Source organism: Mus musculus, chromosome 19 (genome assembly GCF_000001635.26).
Source record: "Mus musculus strain C57BL/6J chromosome 19, GRCm38.p6 C57BL/6J".
In the NCBI taxonomy this organism is placed as follows: Eukaryota; Metazoa; Chordata; class Mammalia; order Rodentia; family Muridae; genus Mus; species Mus musculus.
Genome location: NC_000085.6, coordinates 27388052 through 27411745, shown reverse-complemented (window position 1 = coordinate 27411745; position 23694 = coordinate 27388052). Strand labels below are relative to the sequence as shown.

At 42.9% G+C, this 23694-nt stretch overlaps 1 protein-coding gene across 3 annotated transcripts in view; it reads left to right on the top strand.

Annotated features, from left to right (window-relative positions):
• Pum3 (pumilio RNA-binding family member 3) overlaps window positions 1–23048 on the top strand; it is a 41211-nt gene extending 18163 nt beyond the window's left edge. Inside the window, exons 14-18 of one of the 3 annotated variants that reach the window (NR_131940.1) lie at window positions 11925–12067; window positions 12646–12864; window positions 15364–15451; window positions 17418–17508; window positions 21433–23048. Coding sequence is in view for 2 of the 3 variants with exons in the window: in NM_177474.5 (NP_803425.1) it covers window positions 11925–12067; window positions 12642–12864; window positions 15364–15451; window positions 17418–17508; window positions 21433–21565 (678 nt within the window). In the remaining variant the exon portion in view is untranslated. Of the gene's footprint in view, window positions 1–11924; window positions 12068–12641; window positions 12865–15363; window positions 15452–17417; window positions 17509–21432 lie in introns of all 3 variants that reach the window. The other 2 variants (NM_177474.5, XM_006527183.4) reach the window with 2 other exon arrangements.
• Window positions 23049–23694: the final 646 nt, after the last annotated feature.

The window sequence follows — 23694 nt, the reverse complement described above, 5'->3', positions numbered from 1 at the left end:
TAGTGATGGCTCAGTTAAACACACTTCGTGTGGACAAGCAGCCTCTGCAGTTGTCCTTGCCATCCATCCCTGTGTGCTGGGTTATGTGGATGGAGAAGACAACACCCAGCACTTACTCAGTTGTGCCTGTGACATCCTTTTACAGAATCAGGTTAAATGTTATTAAAGTTGAAACATTAACTTCCTCTTACAACCAATTATGCAGGTCTAATCCAACGACCAAAGGTTACGTAATACTTGAGTAAAGGTCTTTATCCCTGCACTTGACTTTCAGGACTCTTGGGAAAGCTACTCCGAAGTAGATATAGTCAGAACTATCTGTCCTTTGTGATGCTCCTTTTCTCATTCTGCTTGTGTAAGTCTTTCTTCCCTATGTGTAGGATACACAAGTATTGAATGGATAAGGTTGAGATTGCCCGAGTGGGGAAGAGAAAGTGCAGTACTGGTATCAAAGACCAAAACTGAAAATGATTTCAAAACTGCTTAGTCTTTGTGAACACAATTGTTCAACTGGAAATCATAAATGCCGTTGTGTTTGCACACGAATGGAGCCTTAGAGAAATCTTACTGACAAATGAGACTCACAGTGTCAGTAGAGGAAAGAAAGACTGTGGTTAGGTGTGGGTGCTGTCGCCTTCTTAGTCGCAGATGAGGGTGGCTGGGTGTTGACTTGTTTATCTCTAGTAGAAGGGAGGTGGGGAAGGTCTGTTCAGATGGCAGCTGTCAGTCCCAGCTGTGGGTTCTCAGGCCCCGCTGGCACTTTCCCGCATTGTTGTTGACTGTTTTCAAGTTGTAATGACATTTGTGGGGACTGGGTTGTGGGAAGGAACATGTTGGCAAGATTTTGTGTCACAGACTGAGTGTTTTGACATGTTCCTTGGGACTTTAGTACCCTTTGACTCCAAGCAATAGTGGTTGTTTTTAATTTCTGTGACAGAGATGTGAGGGTGTAGAATTGGCTATGAATAAAGCTGTTTCACAAAAATGGAAACTGGCTGGCCTATTGAAAGTTTGCTTTTGTGTAATATTTCACAAAATTGAAAATGTGCATAACTGTTCCAAATGGATTTCAAGGGAAACAATCACCCTTCAGGACTTGCCAGAACTATCTGCTGGGTTGGTCTTTCCCAGCGATTTATCTCACTTCAGCTTGCTGTTGGAGCTGTTTTCATTTCTCTTGCTTATCAGTTTGAAGTCCACAACTGTGGAGCCCAAGTTCCTAAAGACTCATGGACATGCCTCTCGCTGACAAATGCGCTACCAGTTCTGGGTACCATTAAGCCCCAAAGTTAGTGATAAAGCCGTACTTAATGTTCATTGCTCTCGCATTTCCCCACCCATCCATCACAGAGTCTGTTGTAGTGCTTTTTGAAAATAGCCAGAAAAGGCCTAGAATTGCCAGGTGCTCCTCGGGGTATCCATACTTCCCGAATGTTAAGTCAAAATTTCAACCTGGTCAGCTCTATCTTTCTTTCTTTCATTTTTCAAACTAAATTTAAGCTGTTTCTTATCTACTTTCCTTTCCAAAATGAGCATATTTATAATTGAAATGTGGTCCCATTTATTTTAGTGTGCACAGGCTGGTTTGGTAACAGTGTTCTTAAGGAAAGGAATAAGAAGCTAGCTCATTGCTGTTTGGGAATGAAGCAGTAGTAATGCATATTTTAGATGCCTAATCTTCAATATGTACTTCAAGTTACAAAGAGTAAGGTGTTGAGTGCTTGGCTTTCCATCTTGTGACACAAAGAAAACCTAGTCAGGTCTTAGTGTTTCACACCTATAATCTCATCACTTGAGAGGCCAAGACTGGAGGATTGCCATGAATTTGGAGGCCATCCTGGGCTGAAGAGTAAGATACTATTTTTAAAAGAGTGGATTGGAGGGGGACAGTAAAACTTGACAGAGTTGAGGCTTTTCTTCTTGCTTTTAAAGAATTAGATAGTAATCATTTGGGCCCTTGTGGGAAGTATATGGTTTGTCCTGTTTGTTTATACTTTTAAAGAATGTTTTGCAATGTAAAAAAAAAAAAAAAGTAATCATTAGCGGAAGGAAGAGGAGAAAGGGAAAAACCACTCTTAGCTTCCTGTGTGCATTTAATTTACTTTTCAATGGCAACTAGGAAGTAGTCAACTAGTGAATATACTGGCTTGTTAGTTTTTATTTTCATTTTGTTTACACTCTTGAAAACTATTTTGAACCTAATCTGTGTAGTTCATTTGATAGAGTGCTTTTCTAGTATCCATAAAGCCGTGGGCTCCATACGCCGACCACCTAAGCCAGGCATGGTAGCACAGGCTTTTAGCAATTTTAGTGCTTAAGTTAGAGGGTGAAGGCAGGAGAAGGGAAGGTCAAGGTTATCCTTGGCCACAAAGCAGCTCTGATGCCAGCCTTGGGATACATGAAACCCTGTCTCAAAAACAAAAACAAACCATTTTTGGAGGAGTTTGTATATAGTTGATTGTGGGAGCACTTGGGCAGTCCACAAGAGCGTCAAGCCCTAGCACTGGAAACCTCAAGCAAACAACAACAAAACACAGAGAAACCCAACTCAGCAGTTACTCTTTGATTTTTATTGGCTTTTGCTAGTCCATATAATTCATAATCACATATATTCTCGTTTTATTACTGTAGCTTTAAAAAAACGAACGAAAACCAACCCCTGGAAGGAAGGGTTTATTTGGCTTTAGTTGAGAGGTTTGGCCCCTTATTGTGAGAAGTCAGGGACGGAACTCAAAGCATCACATCCATCATCACTGGCAGGATAAAGACATGGCTTCTTGATTGTGGTCAGCTAGGTTTTTTTCTTATACTGGTCATTAACCCTAGACCCCGGGAATGGAGCTTCCTATAGCTATCAACAGACAAGACAGTTTGCCCACAGTAGTACCCACAGGTCATTCTGTTCTTGGTAACTCTTCAGTAAGATTCTTTCCAGATGTTTCTAGTCTGTGTCAAATTGACAGCAAAACTAAGCAGTAGAGTCCTTTGATGGTATTCCCACCTAGATGCTAAAAACGTTGGTAATTGTCCTTACCAAAATGTCAGGTTGAAGTCATGGGCTGATAATCACTCTTTGTTTCCTAAGGCTAGTTGCCAGGTAGTGCTCTCTGACCTCTCAGCCATATCTCTACCTGTCCCTTAAAACTTTCCTTAGGTTGTTTTCATTCATATTTAGTAGTTAACTGTGAAATGTCGGTACTTAAAACTTAGAAATGTCCATAGACCAGATACTTGCTTGAGCGAGATGGACTAGGTATTCAGTAAAGAGGGAGGTTGGGGCTGAGACTGGAGAGAGTCCTGCCCTGAGTCCAGCCAAAGGGTGCGCTTTGGAGTAAGCTCGTATTTTTAAAGTCCTCAGGCTTCCTAGCCATCTAGCCTTCCCTTGGCTTTTCTGTTGGTATCTATTAAAGTCTCTCCTATTTGTTTTTAACTTTCCGTTAATACTCTTGTCTATTCTGTTAGATTTAACTCCCTGTGGCTAAAGTAGCTTACAGTTTTTTCGTTGTTTGCTTTTGGTTTTTCCTCACATAACCTATTGTAGAACTGCGCTTACTATAGATAGGTTCAGGTCTCAGGTTTCTTTTTTTTTTTCCATTTTTTATTAGGTATTTAGCTCATTTACATTTCCAATGCTATACCAAAAGTCCCCCATACCCACCCACCCCCAACCCCCTACCCACCCACTCCCACTTTTTGGCCCTGGCGTTCCCCTGTACTGGGGCATATAAAGTTTGCGTGTCCAATGGGCCTCTCTTTCCAGTGATGGCCGACTAGGCCATCTTTTGATACATATGCAGCTAGAGTCAAGAGCTCCGGGGTACTGGTTAGTTCATAATGTTGTTCCGCCTATAGGGTTGCAGATCCCTTTAGCTCCTTGGCTACTTTCTCTAGCTCCTCCATTGGGGGCCCTGTGATCCATTAGCTGACTGTGAGCATCCACTTCTGTGTTTGCTAGGCCCCGGCATAGTCTCACAAGAGACAGGTACATCTGGGTCCTTTCGATAAAATCTTGCTAGTGTATGCAATGGTGTCAGCGTTTGGATGCTGATTATGGGGTGGATCCCTGGATATGGAAGTCTCTACATGGACCATCCTTTCATCTCAGCTCCAAACTTTGTCTTTGTAACTCCTTCCAAGGGTGTTTTGTTCCCACTTCTAAGGAGGGGCATAGTGTCCACACTTCAGTCTTCATTTTTCTTGAGTTTCATGTGTTTAGGAAATTATATCTTATATCTTGGGTATCCTAGGTTTTGGGCTAATATCCACTTATCAGTGAGTACATATTGTGTGAGTTCCTTTGTGAATGTGTTACCTCACTCAGGATGATGCCCTCCAGGTCCATCCATTTGGCTAGGAATTTCATAAATTCATTCTTTTTAATAGCTGAGTAGTACTCCATTGTGTAGATGTACCACATTTTCTGTATCCATTCCTCTATTGAGGGACATCTGGGTTCTTTCCAGCTTCTGGCTATTATAAATAAGGCTGCTAAGAACATAGTGGAGCATGTGTCCTTCTTACCAGTTGGGGCATCTTCTGGATATATGCCCAGGAGAGGTATTGCTGGATCCTCCGGTAGTACTATGTCCAATTTCCTGAGGAACCGCCAGACTGATTTCCAGAGTGGTTGTACAAGCCTGCAATCCCACCAACAATGGAGGAGTGTTCCTCTTTCTCCACATCCACGCCAGCATCTGCTGTCACCTGAATTTTTGATCTTAGCCATTCTGACTGGTGTGAGGTGGAATCTCAGGGTTGTTTTGATTTGCATTTCCCTGATGATTAAGGATGTTGAACATTTTTTCAGGTGCTTCTCTGCCATTCGGTATTCCTCAGGTGAGAATTCTTTGTTCAGTTCTGAGCCCCATTTTTTAATGGGGTTATTTGATTTTCTGAAGTCCACCTTCTTGAGTTCTTTATATATGTTGGATATTAGTCCCCTATCTGATTTAGGATAGGTAAAGATCCTTTCCCAATCTGTTGGTGGTCTTTTTGTCTTATTGACGGTGTCTTTTGCCTTGCAGAAACTTTGGAGTTTCATTAGGTCCCATTTGTCAATTCTCGATCTTACAGCACAAGCCATTGCTGTTCTGTTCAGGAATTTTTCCCCTGTGCCCATATCTTCAAGGCTTTTCCCCACATTCTCCTCTATAAGTTTCAGTGTCTCTGGTTTTATGTGAAGTTCCTTGATCCACTTAGATTTGACCTTAGTACAAGGAGATAAGTATGGATCGATGCGCATTCTTCTACATGATAACAACCAGTTGTGCCAGCACCAATTGTTGAAAATGCTGTCTTTCTTCCACTGGATGGTTTTAGCTTCCTTGTCGAAGATCAAGTGACCATAGGTGTGTGGGTTCATTTCTGGGTCTTCAATTCTATTCCATTGGTCAACTGGTCTGTCTCTATACCAGTACCATGCAGTTTTTATCACAATTGCTCTGTAGTAAAGCTTTAGGTCAGGCATGGTGATTCCACCAGAGGTTCTTTTATCCTTGAGAAGACTTTTTGCTATCCTAAGTTTTTTGTTATTCCAGATGAATTTGCAAATTGCTGCTTCTAATTCGTTGAAGAATTGAGTTGGAATTTTGATGGGGATTGCATTGAATCTGTAGATTGCTTTTGGCAAGATAGCCATTTTTACAATGTTGATCCTGCCAATCCATGAGCATGGGAGATCTTTCCATCTTCTGAGATCTTCTTTAATTTCTTTCTTCAGAGATTTGAAGTTTTTATCATACAGATCTTTCACTTCCTTAGTTAGAGTCACACCAAGATATTTTATATTATTTGTGACTATTGAGAAGGGTGTTGTTTCCCTAATTTCTTTCTCAGCCTGTTTATTCTTTGTATAGAGAAAGGCCATTGACTTGTTTGAGTTTATTTTATATCCAGCTACTTCACCGAAGCTGTTTATCAGGTTTAGGAGTTCTCTGGTAGAATTTTTAGGGTCACTTATATATACTATCATATCATCTGCAAAAAGTGATATTTTGACTTCCTCTTTTCCAATTTGTATCCCCTTGATCTCCTTTTGTTGTCGAATTGCTCTGGCTAATACTTCAAGTACTATGTTGAAAAGGTAGGGAGAAAGTGGGCAGCCTTGTCTAGTCCCTGATTTTAGTGGGATTGCTTCCAGCTTCTCTCCATTTACTTTGATGTTGGCTACTGGTTTGCTGTAGATTGCTTTTATCATGTTTAGGTATGGGCCTTGAATTCCTGATCTTTCCAAAACTTTTATCATGAATGGGTGTTGGATCTTGTCAAATGCTTTTTCTGCATCTAACGAGATGATCATGTGGTTTTTGTCTTTGAGTTTGTTTATATAATGGATTACATTGATGGATTTTCGTATATTAAACCATCCCTGCATCCCTGGAATAAAACCTACTTGGTCAGGATGGATGATTGCTTTAATGTGTTCTTGGATTCGGTTAGCGAGAATTTTATTGAGGATTTTTGCATCGATATTCATAAGAGAAATTGGTCTGAAGTTCTCTATCTTTGTTGGGTCTTTATGTGGTTTAGGTATCAGTAATAGTGGCTTCATAAAATGAGTTGGGTAGAGTACCTTCTACTTCTATTTTGTGAAATAGTTTGTGCAGAACTGGAATTAGATCTTCTCTGAAGGTCTGATAGAACTCTGAACTAAACCCGTCTGGTCCTGGGCTTTTTTTGGCTGGGAGACTATTGATAACTGCTTCTATTTCTTTAGGTGATATGGGACTGTTTAGATGGTCAACTTGATCCTGATTCAACTTTGGTACCTGGTATCTGTCCAGAAATTTGTCCATTTCGTCCAGGTTTTCCAGTTTTGTTGAGTATAGCCTTTTGTAGAAGGATCTGATGGTGTTTTGGATTTCTTCAGGATCTGTTGTTATGTCTCCCTTTTCATTTCTGATTTTGTTAATTAGGATTTTGTCCCTGTGCCCTTTAGTGAGTCTAGCTAAGGGTTTATCTATCTTGTTGATTTTCTCAAAGAACCAACTCCTCGTTTGGTTAATTCTTTGAATAGTTCTTCTTGTTTCCACTTGGTTGATTTCACCCCTGAGTTTGATTATTTCCTGCCGTCTACTCCTCTTGGGTGAATTTGCTTCCTTTTTTTCTAGAGCTTTTAGATGTGTTGTCAAGCTGCTAGTATGTGCTCTCTCCCGTTTCTTCTTGGAGGCACTCAGAGCTATGAGTTTCCCTCTTAGAAATGCTTTCATTGTGTCCCATAGGTTTGGGTACGTTGTGGCTTCATTTTCATTAAACTCTAAAAAGTCTTTAATTTCTTTCTTTATTCCTTCCTTGACCAAGGTATCATTGAGAAGAGTGTTGTTCAGTTTCCACGTGAATGTTGGCTTTCCATTATTTATGCTGTTATTGAAGATCAGTCTTAAGCCATGGTGGTCTGATAGGATACATGGGACAATTTCAATATTTTTGTATCTGTTGAGGCCTGTTTTGTGACCAATTATATGGTCAATTTTGGAGAAGGTCCCGTGAGGTCCTGAGAAGAAGGTATATCCTTTTGTTTTAGGATAAAATGTTCTGTAGATATCTGTCAGGTCCATTTGTTTCATAACTTCTGTTAGTTTCACTGTGTCCCTGTTTAGTTTCTGTTTCCACGATCTGTCCATTGATGAAAGTGGTGTGTTGAAGTCTCCCACTATTATTGTGTGAGGTGCAACGTGTGCTTTGAGCTTTACTAAAGTGTCTTTAATGAATGTGGCTGCCCTTGCATTTGGAGCGTAGATATTCAGAATTGAGAGTTCCTCTTGGAGGATTTTACCTTTGATGAGTATGAAGTGTCCCTCCTTGTCTTTTTTAATAACTTTGGGTTGGAAGTCGATTTTATCCGATATTAAAATGGCTACTCCAGCTTGTTTCTTCAGCCCATTTGCTTGGAAAATTGTTTTCCAGCCTTTCACTCTGAGGTAGTGTCTGTCTTTTTCCCCTGAGATGGGTTTCCTGTAAGCAGCAGAATGTTGGGTCCTGTTTGTGTAGCCAGTCTGTTAGTCTATGTCTTTTTATTGGGGAGTTGAGCCCATTGATATTAAGAGATATTAAGGAAAAGTAATTGTTGCTTCCTGTTATTTTGTTGTTAAAGTTGGCATTCTGTTCTTGTGGCTGTCTTCTTTTAGTTTTGTTGAGGGATTATCTTCTTGTTTTTTCTAGGGGCGTGGTTCCCGTCCTTGTATTGGTTTTTTTCTGTTATTATCCTTTGAAGGGCTGGATTGTGGAGAGATAATGGGTGAATTTAGTTTTGTCGTGGAATACTTTGGTTTCTCCATCTATGGTAATTGAGAGTTTGGCTGGGTATAGTAGCCTGGGCTGGAATTTGTGTTCTCTTAGTGTCTGTATAACATCTGTCCAGGCTCTTCTGGCTTTCATAGTCTCTGGTGAAAAATCTGGTGTAATTCTGATAGGCTTGCGCTTTATATGTTACTTGACCTTTTTCCCTTACTGCTTTTAGTATTCTATCTTTATTTAGTGTATTTGTTGTTCTGATTATTATGTGTCGGGAGGAATTTCTTTTCTGGTCCAGTCTATTTGGAGTTCTGTAGGCTTCTTGTATGTTCATGGGTATCTCTTTCTTTAGATTTGGGAAGTTTTCTTCAATAATCTTGTTGAAGATGTTTGCTGGTCCTTTGAGTTGAAAATCTTCATTCTCATCCACTCCTCATTGTGTCCTGGATTTCCTGGATGTTTTGAGTTAGGATCTTTTTGCATTTTCCATTTTCTTTGATTGTTGTGCCGATGTTCTCTATGGAATCTTCTGCACCTGAGATTCTCTCTTCCATTTCTTGTATTCTGTTGCTGATGCTCGCATCTATGGTTCCAGATCTCTTTCCTAGTGTTTCTATCTCCACTGTTGCCTCACTTTGGGTTTTCTTTATTGTGTCTACTTCCCTTTTTAGGTCTTGGATGGTTTTATTCAATTCCATCACCTGTTTGGTTATGTTTTCCTGCAATTCTTTAAGGGATTTTTGTGTTTCCTCTTTAATGTCTTCTACTTGTTTAGCAGTGTTCTGTATTTCTTTAAGTGAGTTATTTAAGTCCTTCTTGATGTCCTCTACCATCATCATGAGATATGCTTTTAAATCCAGGTCTAGCTTTTCAGGTGTGTTGGGGTGCCCTGGACTGGGCGAAGTGGGAGTGCTGGGTTCTGATGATGGTGAGTAGTCCTGGTTTCTGTTAGTAAGATTCTTACGTTTACCTTTCGCCATCTGGTAATCTCTGGAGTTAGTTGTTATAGTTGTCTCTGTTTAGAGATTGTTCCTCTGGTGATTTTGTTACACTATATCAGCAGACCAGGGAGACTAGCTCTCTTCCCTGAGTTTCAGTGGTCAGAGCAGTCTCTGCAGGCAAGCTCTCCTCTTTCAGGGAGGTGCACAGTTATCTGGTGTTTGGACCTCCTCCTGGCCGAAGATGAAGGGCCAAAACAGGATTTTTCCCAGAAGCTGTGTTGCTTTGGCCTGCAGACTGCCCGCCGCGGAGTCCCGGAACCAAGGTGGCCCCCACGGAACGTGAGGCAGAAGCCTCTCGGGCCGGGTGGACCCCTGTGCTCTCACCAGGAAGGTGGCAGGTTGTCCTGAGCCGGAAATGGCGCCGCCTCAGAGGCTCTGTGGCTCTCGCCCGTTCCAGAAGCTGCTGGCCTCTGTGTTCCACACTCTCAAGGTGACCCCCGCGGAACGTGAGGCAGAAGCCTCCCGGGCTGTGCGGACACCTGTGCTCTGACCAGGAAGGTGGCAGGTTCAGGTCTCAGGTTTCTGTTGCTTGTCCTGTTTCTGTCCTCATGGAAACTGTGTGACCACTTTAACTCCATTGCCTGTGTGCATCTTTGCTTTGAACCATTCACCTCTTAAGAATGCCAAGGAGCCTAGGCAAAGACCTGCTTGGTCAGAGCAAGGACCTGACATGTCAGTTACAGAAGTTGTTCATCCTGGCAGTGCCCTTAGAGTGGTTCTTATGTGTGGGACCTGTCAGGGAGGCCATTCCTTATCTTGGTGCCTCTTACCTTTCCTTATTATGCCATGAAAAAGAGTTCAGGTGCACTGAGGACATACAAAAGCTTCCCTGACTTTGGATCATTAAATATCTCATTATCAAAAGCACAGATAATGCTACTTTGGGGGATTTTATCATCAACACATGATTCTAAGTTTTGCTGTATTGTGATGCTGTGGTTGATGACTGACTTTTTAGTTCAATCCTTTGTACTAAAACACTAACTTAGTAATAAAGAGGTATTTTTGTTGTCTATCTGTCTGTCTGTCTGTCTGTCTGTTTTTTAAGAGCAGACTGGGGACTGGAGCAGTGCTCAAGAGCATTGGCTGCTGTTCCAGAGCCCAGGTTCAGTACCCAGCTCACAGTGCTCTAATGCCAGTGGATCCGACACCCTCTTCTGGCTTCTGCAGGCACTGTATGCATCTTTTGCACAGACATACATGCAGACAAAATACCCATACACAATACAGATACTTTTTAATTCTTGAAAAAAAAAAAAAAAACCAAAAAAACCGGGGCTGAAGAGATGGCTGGGAGGTTACAAACACTGACTGCTCTTCCTGAGGTCCTGAGTTCAGTTCCCAGCAACCACATGGTGGCTCACAACCATCTGCAATGGGATCTGATGCCCTCTTGTGTTCTGTCTGAAGACAGATACAGTGTACTCATATACATAGAATAAGTAAATAAATCTTAAAACAAAACTAGAAGCAGACCTGAGTATGTATCATGTTAAGAGAAGGTCTTCCTTTCAGAGGAGGGGTGTGCTTTCTTTGGATCTGACAGATTTGGAGTCACATTCGGGTCTAGTCGGATCACTGCTTCTAATCCTGACCTATAAACTTAGCAAGTAAGCTAGTACTGTCTGTGGCTTCAGGTAACTTCTGCTCAGTTGTGTGTGGCTTTGGAAACAATGTCTTTGGAAACAGTGTTGTGACAAGTCATGATGGATTCCCTTTGCATTTTCTCTGTTAACAGTTGAGGGTGTGGTGGCTCATGCTGGTAACCCTAGCATTCAGTTCAAGGCCTTTCCAGGCTACCTAGCAAGAACTTGTCTCTCTCTCTCTCTCTTTTTTTTTTTGTTTTTTGTTTTGTTTGTTTGTTTGTTTTGAGACAGGGTTTCTCTGTATAGCCCTGGCTGTCCTGGAACTCTCAGCCTTGTAGACCAGGCTGGCCTCGAACTCAGAAATCTGCCTGCCTCTGCCTCCCAAGAGCTGGGATTAAAGGCATGCGCCACCACCGCCCAGCAAGAACTTGTCTCTAAAATAAAGTAGGATAAAGGAATTCAGTGACTTTCTGTGATGATTTCCTTAGGCATTTGGGGGGGGGAGTGGGGAGCAGTATCACTTTAGTTCTAACTACTGGCAATGCTGATGTCAATTCAGGATGGTGGGCATCTTCTTGCTAGATTATTTTCTCATCTCCCTGTGTGTATTTTTTACTGCAGTAAACAGCCTTCTTTTGCTATGAATAAGCAACCTAGCTAAGCCTTCATACTCTTTGTGATTAGCAGAGCAGCTTCCTGTCTCCTGGCTCAGCAGGGAGGTTCTGAGGTCCGTGCTTCATCAAGGCTCATGCTACATTAAGTCTCCTGCAGATTGACTGTCCACTCAGATCGCAGTAGGTGCTGTCCTTAGTAATAGCGGCCTGACCCATACTCACAATGAGTGGAGGTAGCTCTTCTAACTTTAAAAAGTCCTTGGGTTTGATCAGTTAGTTCAAACAGATTGTTCAATAATGGCCACCACAGCAGAGAATGAACAGTTCTGAAAGTAATTCTTTGTGCTTTGATAAGACATGTCAGAATTGACGTCACAAGTGATGTGAGTGGAGTGAGGAAAATACCCAGGGTGTGTTCTTCATCCCCATCAAATCTCAGCGGAACTCTGGGAATATAATAAACAGTGGACGTTTTTGTTTCCATTATCTAGGAAATCATCAGTTCCTTGCCCAGCATAGTTAATGACAAATACGGAAGGAAAGTCCTCTTGTACTTGATGAGCCCCAGAGACCCCGCCCACACGGTGCCCGAGCTCATCGAGCTTCTGCAGAAGGGTGATGGCAACGCGCACAGGTGAAGGCCAGCTCATGACTCCAAGAAATCCTCTAGATGCCTCCCTCTCTCCCTCCATTTCCCTAAGACTTCTTAGTGAATTCCATAGTCTCAAGAGCTTACTTTGAAGGAAATGGCAGTATCTGGCTGAAAGAACACAGCTGAACCTGGCACACAGTAGGCATTCAAGTGAATAGTTTGCTTTTTGTTTTACTTTACTTTCAGAGTTGTCAGTATCTTATACTTAAATGTCCTGAGAGCATCTATAAAGTACTCTGAACACGTCCTGTCTCACATGATGACTTGCCACTACTTGGTTGAAGATTGGCAGGATTGGGAATGGTTGGTTACTCGTTTGTGACTGTGGTGTAGAAAGCAGCTTCCTTTATTGAAGTCTTGCTCCATGCCAGATAGTGTTCAGATCCTGGGGATGGAAAGATGACACCTAGTCTGCCCTTGACTCACTCACTGTCCACATGCTCGGCAGGACTGACAGTTACAGGAGATAGTGCCCTGGGTTATGATAAGCTCCTGGAGGTTTGTGATAACAAGACTGGTCACTTAGCTTACCACCTCACTCAACATATTCCGACAGCAAGAAGGACACTGCAATCCGCCGGCGTGAGCTCTTGGAGTCCATCTCTCCAGCTTTGCTGAGCTACCTGCAAGGACACACTCAAGAGGTGGTGCTGGATAAGTCTGCATGTGTGCTGGTGTCTGACATGCTGGGATCTGCTACTGGAGATGTTCAGCCTGCTATGGATGCCATCGCCAGTTTGGCAGCAGCAGAACTGCATCCTGGTGGCAAGGACGGAGAGGTGATGTACTGTGATTATAGTAGGAGAGCCCCAGGGCCTATAGTATCTCCAGATGTGGATTCTGCAGAGGGTCAACAGTCATGCCAGTAGTACATTTAAAAACGGTAACTCAGAGTGCCGGTGGTAGCACTTGTCTTCCCCAGAATGCAGAGATCCTGTAGTGCCTACAGACATGTGCTATGACTTATGGTTATCTGTGATTGCCCCTTCACTACCTTTCCAGAGTAGTCCATGCTTGCTGTGGCAGCTGCTTCCTGTGGTGTGAAGTGCTGTTTGTCCTGTGCTCCATCCATTCAAAGCCTAATGCATTCCAGTGCCCATAGTTCTCCTTGAAGTCTTCCCTAATTTTGTTTGACTCATTAAAAAAGACTCACTCAGCCGGGTGCATAACCACAAACCTAGGCTTTAGACTTGAGAGATTGAGGTAGGAGAAATAGGAGTTCAAGGTCATTCTCCTACACATGAAGTGGAGGGCCTGACTGAGCTGGGTGAGGCTGTCTCAGACAGAACAGTTGTTCCTTCTTGTTTGTAGTTACATGGGCATGGTGTGATTCTACGTTGCATCTGAAGTTCACTGATTGTGTGTGCCTTGTTAGTGCTGTACCGCAGGCAACACCGTCCTCTGCTGCACCCCAAAGCTTTCGGAAGACATGCAATTTAAGGAAAGTAATTATTTAAGTTAACATAGAAACAAAAACTGAAGGACAACTGTGGATTCTAAGGGGTTGTATAAGAACAGCATGTCCCCAGGTAGCCTTCCTGGAATTGGAAAAGGCTACACTGGGCCCTGAAGGGTTAGCAGCTCAGTCAAGAATGGTGGAGAAGAGCGTGGGCTGCAGGGAGCCATACCGCAGCTCTGAGGAGGGGAGCATTGGGAGCTCAAGACTCGTGTTTGCAAATCAGCCGGCCACAAGCAGAAGGCAGGGGCCGCCGATCGATCGGACTGCCTTTGTCCTGTGCTGCCTTGTAAGACCCGGGAGCTCTGAACTAGCAGCTGGTTACAGGCAACCACCAATTTTATTTTATTTTATTTATTTATTTATTTGGATCTTTGACCTCTACTGTCAGTTAGTCTCACAAAAGCCTTTATGTGCTAAATAGAATAGCCTTTCATTATGATCGCTGGCATTGCTCAAGGATATAAAATAAGCTGTTCAAGTTAAGCCTTTCATTCATTAATCGAAAAGGCAATAAATCTGTCAGGAATGCTTAAAGAGATACTCGATAGATGAAATGACAGTCCCTGCCCTTCGAGTTTGGAATCCATTGGACAGAAGTGTACGTGTCACTTTTATGCACACCTTTATGTTAGCTGAATGCTAACAGCTGCATTTTAGTTCCGTCCAAGGGACTTTAAACTAGTGATGTAGTTCTGGTGACAGTAAACTACACATAATGGAATGCCTTGTGGTAGCAGCACTGAGTCGTCACAGTACAAAGGCTGTGTGCTGCACAGGGCAGTCAGCCTCCCCTGTTGGGCTCCTTTGCCCTGCCCTCTTTCCCTGTGTGTTCTAGTTCAGGCCAGCTTCCATAGCCGCAGCACTTGCTCACATCAGGCTCTCAGGCAGGAAGGAAAGCAAGAGCAAGGAGGCCTTTTCTTGTCAGGGAAGACCATCTCTAGCCAGGCTTTCCTGCCATGTCATTAGCGAAAATTGGTCTGAGGCACACCTGCGTCCACACCAGTCTAGCAAGAGTGACTGGATGGCGAGGGTTACTTAAAGCCTTGAGGATGTAGCCCCGGAGACCACAGTGGAGCCTTTAGAGGAAACAAGTTGGGGCTACCTGTTGAGTAAGTAGTTAGAATCTTTTTCACAGCACAGTTATTCATTCCATGTCTAATTCCCTTTAGCCATGGGTCTAGTCTGGCACTCAGCAGTGTTAATCCCCACCCGCACTTGATTCTGGTATTGAGTGTCTGATGTCTGACATGTGGCATGCTTTTGACAACGTGGATTGGAAGAGACAAGTGGACTGTCAGCTGAAGCTCAGACCCCTGCCTTCCTGGAGCAGACAGATGAATGTGATGAAATACTGCTCTCTATGGAAATAGTGCTCATTGGTTCTCATCCTAAATGAAGGGAGACCACTGTTACTGTGGGAACAGTTGGTAGGGCCAGCAAGCAAGCTGCAGAATGTTTTCTTGGCCTGCTGATTAGGTCACTGTAGAGAATAATATTTAAACGCCATGTAGCATTCTCCCCAGAGATTTCTTTGTATCTTAGAACAATGTTGCCATGGGAAGAGTGGACAGATTACCTGATTTTTTAGATGAGCATTGTATGTTGCTATTCAAACAAACTAATTTCTGCACTACCTTGTAGGGGCTATGATCTTCTACTTTGCTGCTTGTTGCACCCTAGGTATATGATGGGCATCCTGGGTTAAGATTTCTTAAAACTGAAACGTAACCACATCTGTGTCTACACGTGGGGTAAAGATAGGCTCAGGGACCAGAGATATTTACTAGCTTCTGCAATAACGTGTCGGGTTCTCTTGTAGCTTCATGTTGCTGAGCATCCTGCAGGACATCTGGTTCTCAAATGGTTACTAGAGCAAGATAAAAAGATGAAAGAAAGCGGAAAGGAAGGTAGGCTGTGCAGCTTATCTTTTGTGTGTGTGTTACATGGAGTTTTTGCATTCCTTGACTTTATACTGACCATTTAGGTTCAGGTACTATTTGCCAAGTATGTGGAAATCGTGCCTGTGAATAAGTAAGTAATGATTAAATGTCAAGGGCTGGCTACAGCTCACTAGTAGACTGCTTGCCTACCATGCAAATACCATGAGCTGTTACGGTGGCTGGAAAAGCTTTGAGCTGAGGTCATGGATTTGTTTTTGGAGACAGTTTCCAGTGGAGGGCGGAGGGTGGTACTGTCACATAAAGACCTGGGACTGGTTTCTGCCGCAATTTCATTATTGGAAACATTGATGCTCTGTTTAGGTGAGTTTGACAAGTTACCAATTTCCAAACATTTTTCTAATGATTTTTTTATAATTAAGACACCAAAAGCCCTAAACCATGGCTGGTGGGCTTGGAGTGGTTGTTGTTTCAAGCACGAATAAGTGTCTGTTATCCGGGTTATGTATTGCTGTGTGACAAGCTCCCTCGGCTTAGTGGTTCACTGAGCAGGATTTCGGCTTTAGTGGAGCTTGTTTCTCCCTACCTCTCAAGGCTCCTTGTTGGGCACTGGAGTTTACACAGTGTTGCTGGCCCAGCCACAGGGCTGCCAGTGTTAGCTGCACTTCCTCATCCTACCACAGGGCCGCCAGTGTTAGCCGCACTTCCTCGTCCTAGACTGCTTGGGCCTGCACACATCATGGTGGTTAATTGTTTTTTATTTATTTTTATTCTTTTATTTATGGCATGTATGTGTATGACTATGGACATAGCATGTCGTGGCACATGTGTAGAGTGCAGAGGACAGCTTCAGTTGTCAGTGTACCTTGTTTGAGACAGAGCTTGTCTTTTGTGATCTGTCACTCCATATGCTGGGCTAGCTGGCCCCTGTGCTCCTAGGGGCCCTGTTTCCACATCTCATCCCACCTGGGAATATTAGGTATATAATAATAACAAGCTCCAGCCATACATAGTTTCTAGGAGTCTGAGTTGAGGTCCTCAGCCCCGGGTGTTGGTGCTTAGATTGAGCGTCCCAAGGAAACAGCCCACGTATGCTTAGGCCTCAGGATTAGTCCTTAGATGTCATCTCATCTCACTTCTACCCTGTTCTGTTGGTCCAGGCAATGAGACCACCCAGATTCAACAGAAGACTTAGATTCTACCCTTAATGGGGGACTGGCAGCATCTAGAAATGCACACCATGGAGAACATGTTGTTTTTATCACCTTTGGAAAGCAAACAGCCTCACTAGCTGTCCTTGTTTACCACAAGAGCTAAGTGTGCTCCATGCGTGTCTTTGAATTATTATATGTACACAGTACCTACGTGAGATTGTTGCCATCAGCATAGGTCACCCTTTCCTTCCCAAACCCCAGTCACTGGCTGAGAATGAGCTGCACCTAGAGGGTACAGGGAACAACAGGCTAAGGCCTTGGAAAGAGAGTTACAGATGAACGGTGTTTGGGATGGAGGAATCACATAGCCTGAAACCCATGGCAGTCTTCTTGCCTCAGCCTCCAGAGCTGGGACAACAGGCTATGGTGGCTACGAAATCATTGTAGAAAGAAATTGCCACGAGTAAGCCAAAATGTTCATTCTTTAGTCACTAGCCATGTTACTGGTCCCTTCTAGTTAATTTTTTTTTTCTGTAGGAACTAATTTTGGCTACAGGTAAAGTGATATTGTCAAACATTTACTTGCTGGTCAAGGTTAAATCATTAAATATTACAAAAGTACAGATGTGATCAAATAAGCTTTTTAAAAATAATTTGTTTTTCTTGGGTAATTATTGCTAAAAGATAGTTTAGAAGTTGCATCAGAGTTAAGAAACTTGGCTTTATTAACACAGTGCTCGATCTATACTAGAATTTTAGTGTTTATATTAACTTAAGGGGATATGCATGTGGCGCCCACTAAGTATCAGTCTACTTTGCAGGTTGTTTTGCAAAAACCCTTGTAGAGCGTGTTGGTATGAAGAACCTCAAGTCCTGGGCCAGCATCAACCGAGGTGCCATTATTCTTTCCAGGTTGGTAGCTGTGTCATGCAACACACACAGACACTTATTTCATTTCTTTCTTTTTCTCGAGTTTATTCCCAATAATGTGGGATTACTCCATCACTCTTAGTCTAGACAAATATGAAAAAGTACTTGTAGAGGCGGTGAGACAAAGGCATTTGCCAGTAAGCTTGACTACCAGAGTTGCATCTCCAGGCCCCACATGATACAAAGAGAGAACTAACTCCTCCTGCAAGTTGTCCTCTTACCCATACTCTCAGGCTGAGGCAAGGAGCTTTGTGTGCTCGCACAAAAAACAGTAAACAGATGCGACTTAAACTTTTCTTTCTTTTTTTAAAGATTTATTTATTTTATGTAAGTACACTATAGCTGTCATCAGGCACACCAGAAGAGGGTGTCAGATCTCATTACGGGTGGTTGTGAGCCACCATGTGGTTGCTGGGATTTGAACTCAGGACCTTTGGAAGAGCAGTCAGTGCTCTTACCCACTGAGCCATCTCGCCAGCCCTAAACTTTTCTTTAAGCAAATACAGCTCTTCAGTCCTCAGATTTAAGTGTCATCTTTGGGTGTCAGGGGTCACAGAAATTTATGTTTACAGTTTTACTACATTTGTAGATTTGACCAAAATGTAGTTATATTTTTTTCTTAATGAGTAAGATGCATGCCTGTGGAAACTGTCACAGAGCTGTTTAAGCCAAGCCTAACTTTATAGTTTATTTTGTTGTCTTTAGTGATTTCCAGATTGATAGAGATTTGTTAAAGTACAAGAAGTTGATGATATGGAAATGGAGGCCAAGTTATAGACTGCTCTCTGGAATTGGTTATGTTGAGTTTATAATGTATGGATCATTGTTTAAAATGTTCATTTTATAATATCTGTGTGCTGTTACTGGTTTTCTGCTGTGTTGCTATCCTGGTTTGCTTCTCATTTATACAAAACTAGCCAAGATCAGCCTTGGGGAGCTTATTTTATCTTAGAACTCCTGGATCAGAATCCATCACTGAGCAAAGCCAAGGCAAAGTTTAAGGCATGGGCTGAGACTGTGGGCAGATGCCGATTCCTTGCTAGTTTGCTCCCAGGTTCACCTGCAGCTGCTTTTCTTGCCTGGACTAAGACCACCTACTGGGGATGGCACTTGTCACAGTTTGCTGGGGATGGCACTTGTCACAGTTTGCTGAGCCCTCCTACATCAATTAACAAGAAAGCGACCCATGGCCAGTCTGTTGGAGGCAATTCTTCATTTGAGATTTCCTTTTCAAGTTGACAATACTAGCCAGCACATGTACCGACAGTGAGAAGCTTTTTTTTTTTACCGGTTTGAAGCTTCCACCTTATATGTGGAACTTGCTGTCTAGCCTTACTGTAACTTGTAAACTAGGCTCAGTATTCTAGTATATGATTTGATCTACTGTAGATACATGAGAATTCATTTTTAAACCAGTCATTTTATTTGATTGTATGTTATTACATGTATATTCAGCTGTCTGTTTCTTAGTAAAATGAGTTAATATTTGAGGGGATGTTAAGGAGTCAGAACCCATTAGCTGCAACAGGAACTTTTTTGACTTGCATTTCCTTACCAGGCCTTTGGAATGTTAACGCCTACTGACACATGCTTTCATTCTGCCCAACCAAGTGGAAATTTCAGTGATGCTATGAAATTAATGGGTAAAGTTTGCTTATCAGTCAGCACTCCCTTGGGTAGATCAGACATACGAATGATCCAGTGTGCTTCTTGTGGAGCTTTGCCTGGAACTATATGGAGATACATAGTGTTTAAGGTTCTAAACAGAAGTTCAACTGTTGTGTGGCTTCAAAGGTAGTCTTCATGTTTGCTGGACAGTTGAGTAGAATTTGTTTGCCAAATTTCCCTGCCTGTTTACATTTTAGTTAGAATTTGTGTTTTCTTTTGGGACTATTTAATGTTGTTTGTTCACAGTTGCTATTAGGTTACTGAAGGAACATTTTGGGTAGAAAGGAAAAAGCCTTGTATGCTGGCTAAGGAATAACACTGTAGAGTTCTTTAGCAGCTAGGAAAACAGGCCTTAGTCTGCCTGGGCCTCGAGCCCTGCCTGTTGCATGGTTTGCAAAGTCATTGAGCTTTTCTGGTTTTTCTTGGTTGTAAAGCAAAAAGTTAATAATCTTAAAGTTGCTTTGAGAAAACAAGGCATATATAGTGCCTTTCACTGTGTCTGTGTATGACTTACTTATGTATACCATGTAATACAGTGGCTGTTTAGCCAGGTTGCTAACATAAGGACGCTGAGTGACAGGTCCACTACAGGGCACTCTACTAGTAGCTGTTGTCATCTCCTGTGAGCTGTAGGATGCTGCCTAGTACTTTTAACACAGCTTCCTCGTTATTGATATAAATGAAAGTTACTGGGACCAGGGGCTCTTGAAAATGCCAGGTGATCTCCTTATAGAATATATTTCAGAGGGCAACATTTAAATGTAGTCCTAAAGAACTTGGGAGAGAAAAGGAGATTTGGGCCTGGTGGCATGCAGTCAGGTGCCTGTGACCCAGCCCTGTGTAGTGGTTCTCATTGAGTATTTACTAAGTATCAGTGTCTAGTTTAAAAAAACAAAACAAAACAAAACAAAAAAACATCCTTCTGGGAACTGTTATCTCAGTGGCTGAATGTGGGCTTAGTGTGTGAGTGGGTTGAGCCTGAGTATAGCTCAGCTTGGCAGCAGAATGCAGCCATAAACTACATAGTCCGTGGTGAGATCCTGGATTCAGTTCTCCAACCAAAAGCAAACAACCTGAAGGAGAAGATGAATTCTGTTGTTAAAGAAAACTGAGTCTAAGACAATTACCATGCTCTTGAGTTACTGACAGAAGGCAGTTTCTGGCCAAATCAGGGACGTTCTAAGGTGAAGGCCTTCCACTTCCACAGCATAGTATGTTATAGGTGTAGAGCTCAGTGACAGGGTCACCAAGGTCTGCTTTCCTCCCATGCTTTGTCTGCCACACCTGTTCACTAGGGCGAGTTCATCTATGGAGCCATCTGTGTCCGTAATGAGTGAACCATGTGGCCTCTGCTTTTGAGATTGTCACCAGGATAAGATTGCTGTCTTAGTCGATGTTTATTGCTGTGGAGAGGAAGAGTGGGTGGGAGGGAGGGATAGAGAGAGAGGAGAGAGAGAGAGGAAGAGAGAGAGAGAGAGCGAGAGTGAGAGCGCGAGCCATCACAAGACAACTAATAAAAGGTTTTTTGGGGAAGAGGGTTGCTCACAGTTTTAGAAGGTAAGTCCATGCCCATCATGGCAGGGAGCATGGCAGCATGCAAGCAGGCAGCGTGCTGGAGAAGTAGCTGAGAACTCACATGTAGTCACAGGTAAAAGACAGGGTGGGCAAGACTGAGTGTAATACGGGCTTTTGAAACCACAAAGGCCACCCCAAAGGCTCTACCTCCTGATCCTTCCCAAACAGTTCTGCCAAATGGGATCCAAACATTCAAAGATAGGAGCCTAGACCACCACCCATGCCTGCCAAACCATGTTAAGGCAGGATGCAAGTAAGTCAGAAGATAATCACCATCGATGGAGTCTTACCTCCGGGTCTCCACCCACGGGGTTATAAAGCATTTCATCGTTTCAGAATGTGGACTACTCTCATTTGGTGAATTTTAATTCTTTTAAACTACATTTCTTTGTTCCTTTAGTGGGTATCTATATACACATACATGCCACAGCACACAGATGAGCCAGGAAGCAAGTTGCTTTATTCCGTTTTCCTCTTGGACCATATGGGTTCCACCTGTTGAGTCATCTTGGTGACCCTCATCTTGTAAATGTTTAAAAATCTGTATAATATACTGTACAGGAGGTGACTCAACAATGGATTGGTTACCCTGTCAATATGGGTTGTGTTGTAGATTCAGGGCTTGTGTGAAATTTAATCTTTTAATCTTTTTCCTCCTTCCAGCCTTCTTCAGAGTTGTGACCAAGAAGTTGTAAACAAAGTCAAAGGTGGACTGAAACCCCTGATTCCTACCTTGGAAAAAAACAAAAGCAGCAGCAGAGGCATCCAGACCCTGCTTGAGAAGCTGACTGCGTAGGCAGCAGGATGAGCAAGCGGGAACCCGCTTCCCAGAGGAGAAGGTGGAATCTCTCATACTCACAACTGGACGCTCTGTGCATGCATTTGTTAAAGGACCTATTTATATAAAATTGTTTCTAAAAGAGACCTTTGGTTTAATGTCAACTGTCTGATCTGTGAGACTGAGTACTACACAGTATGGCAGTGATCTGTGGGCCCAGGTGTGTGCTCTGTGGTTGAATGGCTTAATTTAGGAAAGGAGACAGCTATGATCTGAGAAGGTTTCCTGGTGTAGGTGAACTTTAGAGGGATGTTATAACAAAAGAATTAAGGACATGAAGTTCAAACAGAGTGTGTATAGTGGAGCAGGAAAGTGGTCTGAACTCCGGGAAGCCTGTGGCCAGGGCAGCCTGCACTGGGGACAGCTGCTTCCTCAGCTGCCGTGCAGACTGAGTTCCATCAGGTTTGTTTGGAAGCTGCTCTGGTCAGTCCAGCACATGGAGGGAAGTGTGCTAGAGGAATCAGGAGATGATGGGTCCTCGCTTGAAGTCAGCGTTGCTGGGAAAGTCTGATCTTTGTATTTGGGCCTTCAGGGTAAATACCTTCCAAGGAGAATGAGGACATTGTCCCATGAACAATCCCTAAAATAGTCAGAGCCCATAGTGTGACTAAAAGGGGGAACTGTAGAGGATTGAGTGTAGGTAGTATGTTTGGACTTTAAAAATACAGCTGGCTTTCAGCGGCAAAACTGGAGATCTGTAGACCATGAGAACTTGTGTAGCAGGCGTTTTTAGTACAGAGGCCTGTCCTTGCTGCTCTGCATGTCTGATATATACTAAGGCGGCCATCTGACCCTCTGAGGAATTGTCTGTGCCTTACCTGTCCCAACTTAAGGTTCCAGGACTACTAATGCAGCTTCTAGGACTCTCCTGCCCTCTCGTGCTGGGGTGTAGTAAGCCCTTTCCCAGGCATGACACCTGCCACTGTTGGCTGGATCCTCTAGGCATGGAGTGAGGAGGAGAGTGGGGAAAGACAGTTTGATTTGCTTCTGTGTGGCTAACATACCATGACTCGAGTTTTCGTTCTCCGTATAAAGGACCGTTTAGAGAGATGAGAGTCGGGTGCTAACATGTTTAATCTTTAAAAGTGAAAAACACGTACATAACTTGAAAGGTGCTTTTGTGCAGCTTGTAGAAAAAGCAGCTGTTTCCTCTGTAGTTCTAATTCACGCTCTCCATAATGACTTGAGTTCTTAGCTCTGGTGAATTTCTAAACATGTAGTATGAAGTCCCGAGTACCTAAAACGTATATATTCAAATACACAATAAAGAGCATGTTTATTTTTTGTTTTTTAAGGCAGGATCTTGCTATGTAGCTCTGACTGTTTTGAAATTTATTGTGTAGACCAAACTGGCCTCAAACTCACAGAGATCTGCCTGCCTCTGTCTCCCTGGTGCTGCGATTAAAGATGTGGGCCACCACATCCAGCTGAGGACACAGTTTCTATTTGTTTGTTTGTTTGTTTATTATAAGTAAACTGTAGCTATCTTCAAACACACCAGAAGAGGGCATCAGATCTCATTACAGATGGCTGTAAGCCACCATGTGGTTGCTGGGATTTGAACTCATGACCTCTGGAAGAGCAGTCAGTACTCTTACCCTCTGAGCCATCTCTCCAGCCCAAGGACAGTTTCTTGCATGACCAAACTCAAGACAGGAGTTAGCATTTTTTTTTATATTTTCCGTAAAATTTTATAAAAGATTGAATTTTAATTAGAGCAAGCTAATCTCTTCTGAGAGTAAATCTTGGGCAGGCAAAATGTCTCAGTGTGTACTTGAAACCAAACCTGACAACCTGAGTTTGTTGACTGGGATCCACGTGGTGGAAGGGGAGAACCAACTCCCCCAGATTGTCTCGTGACCTCCATATGCATTGTAACATGACCACATACACACTAAATGAGTGAAAACCTTTTAAGTTGAACTTTGCAGAGGTGTATGCATTCCTTGAGAATAATGGTGAGCAGAACACGAGGAAGGCTGCTTGTACGAGCTTACCTGTAATCCCCGCACTTGGGGACCTTGCAGGAGGGTCTTGAATTTGAAGCCAGCCCAGGCAAAAATGGAAAAAGAGTAAAAGAACATGAT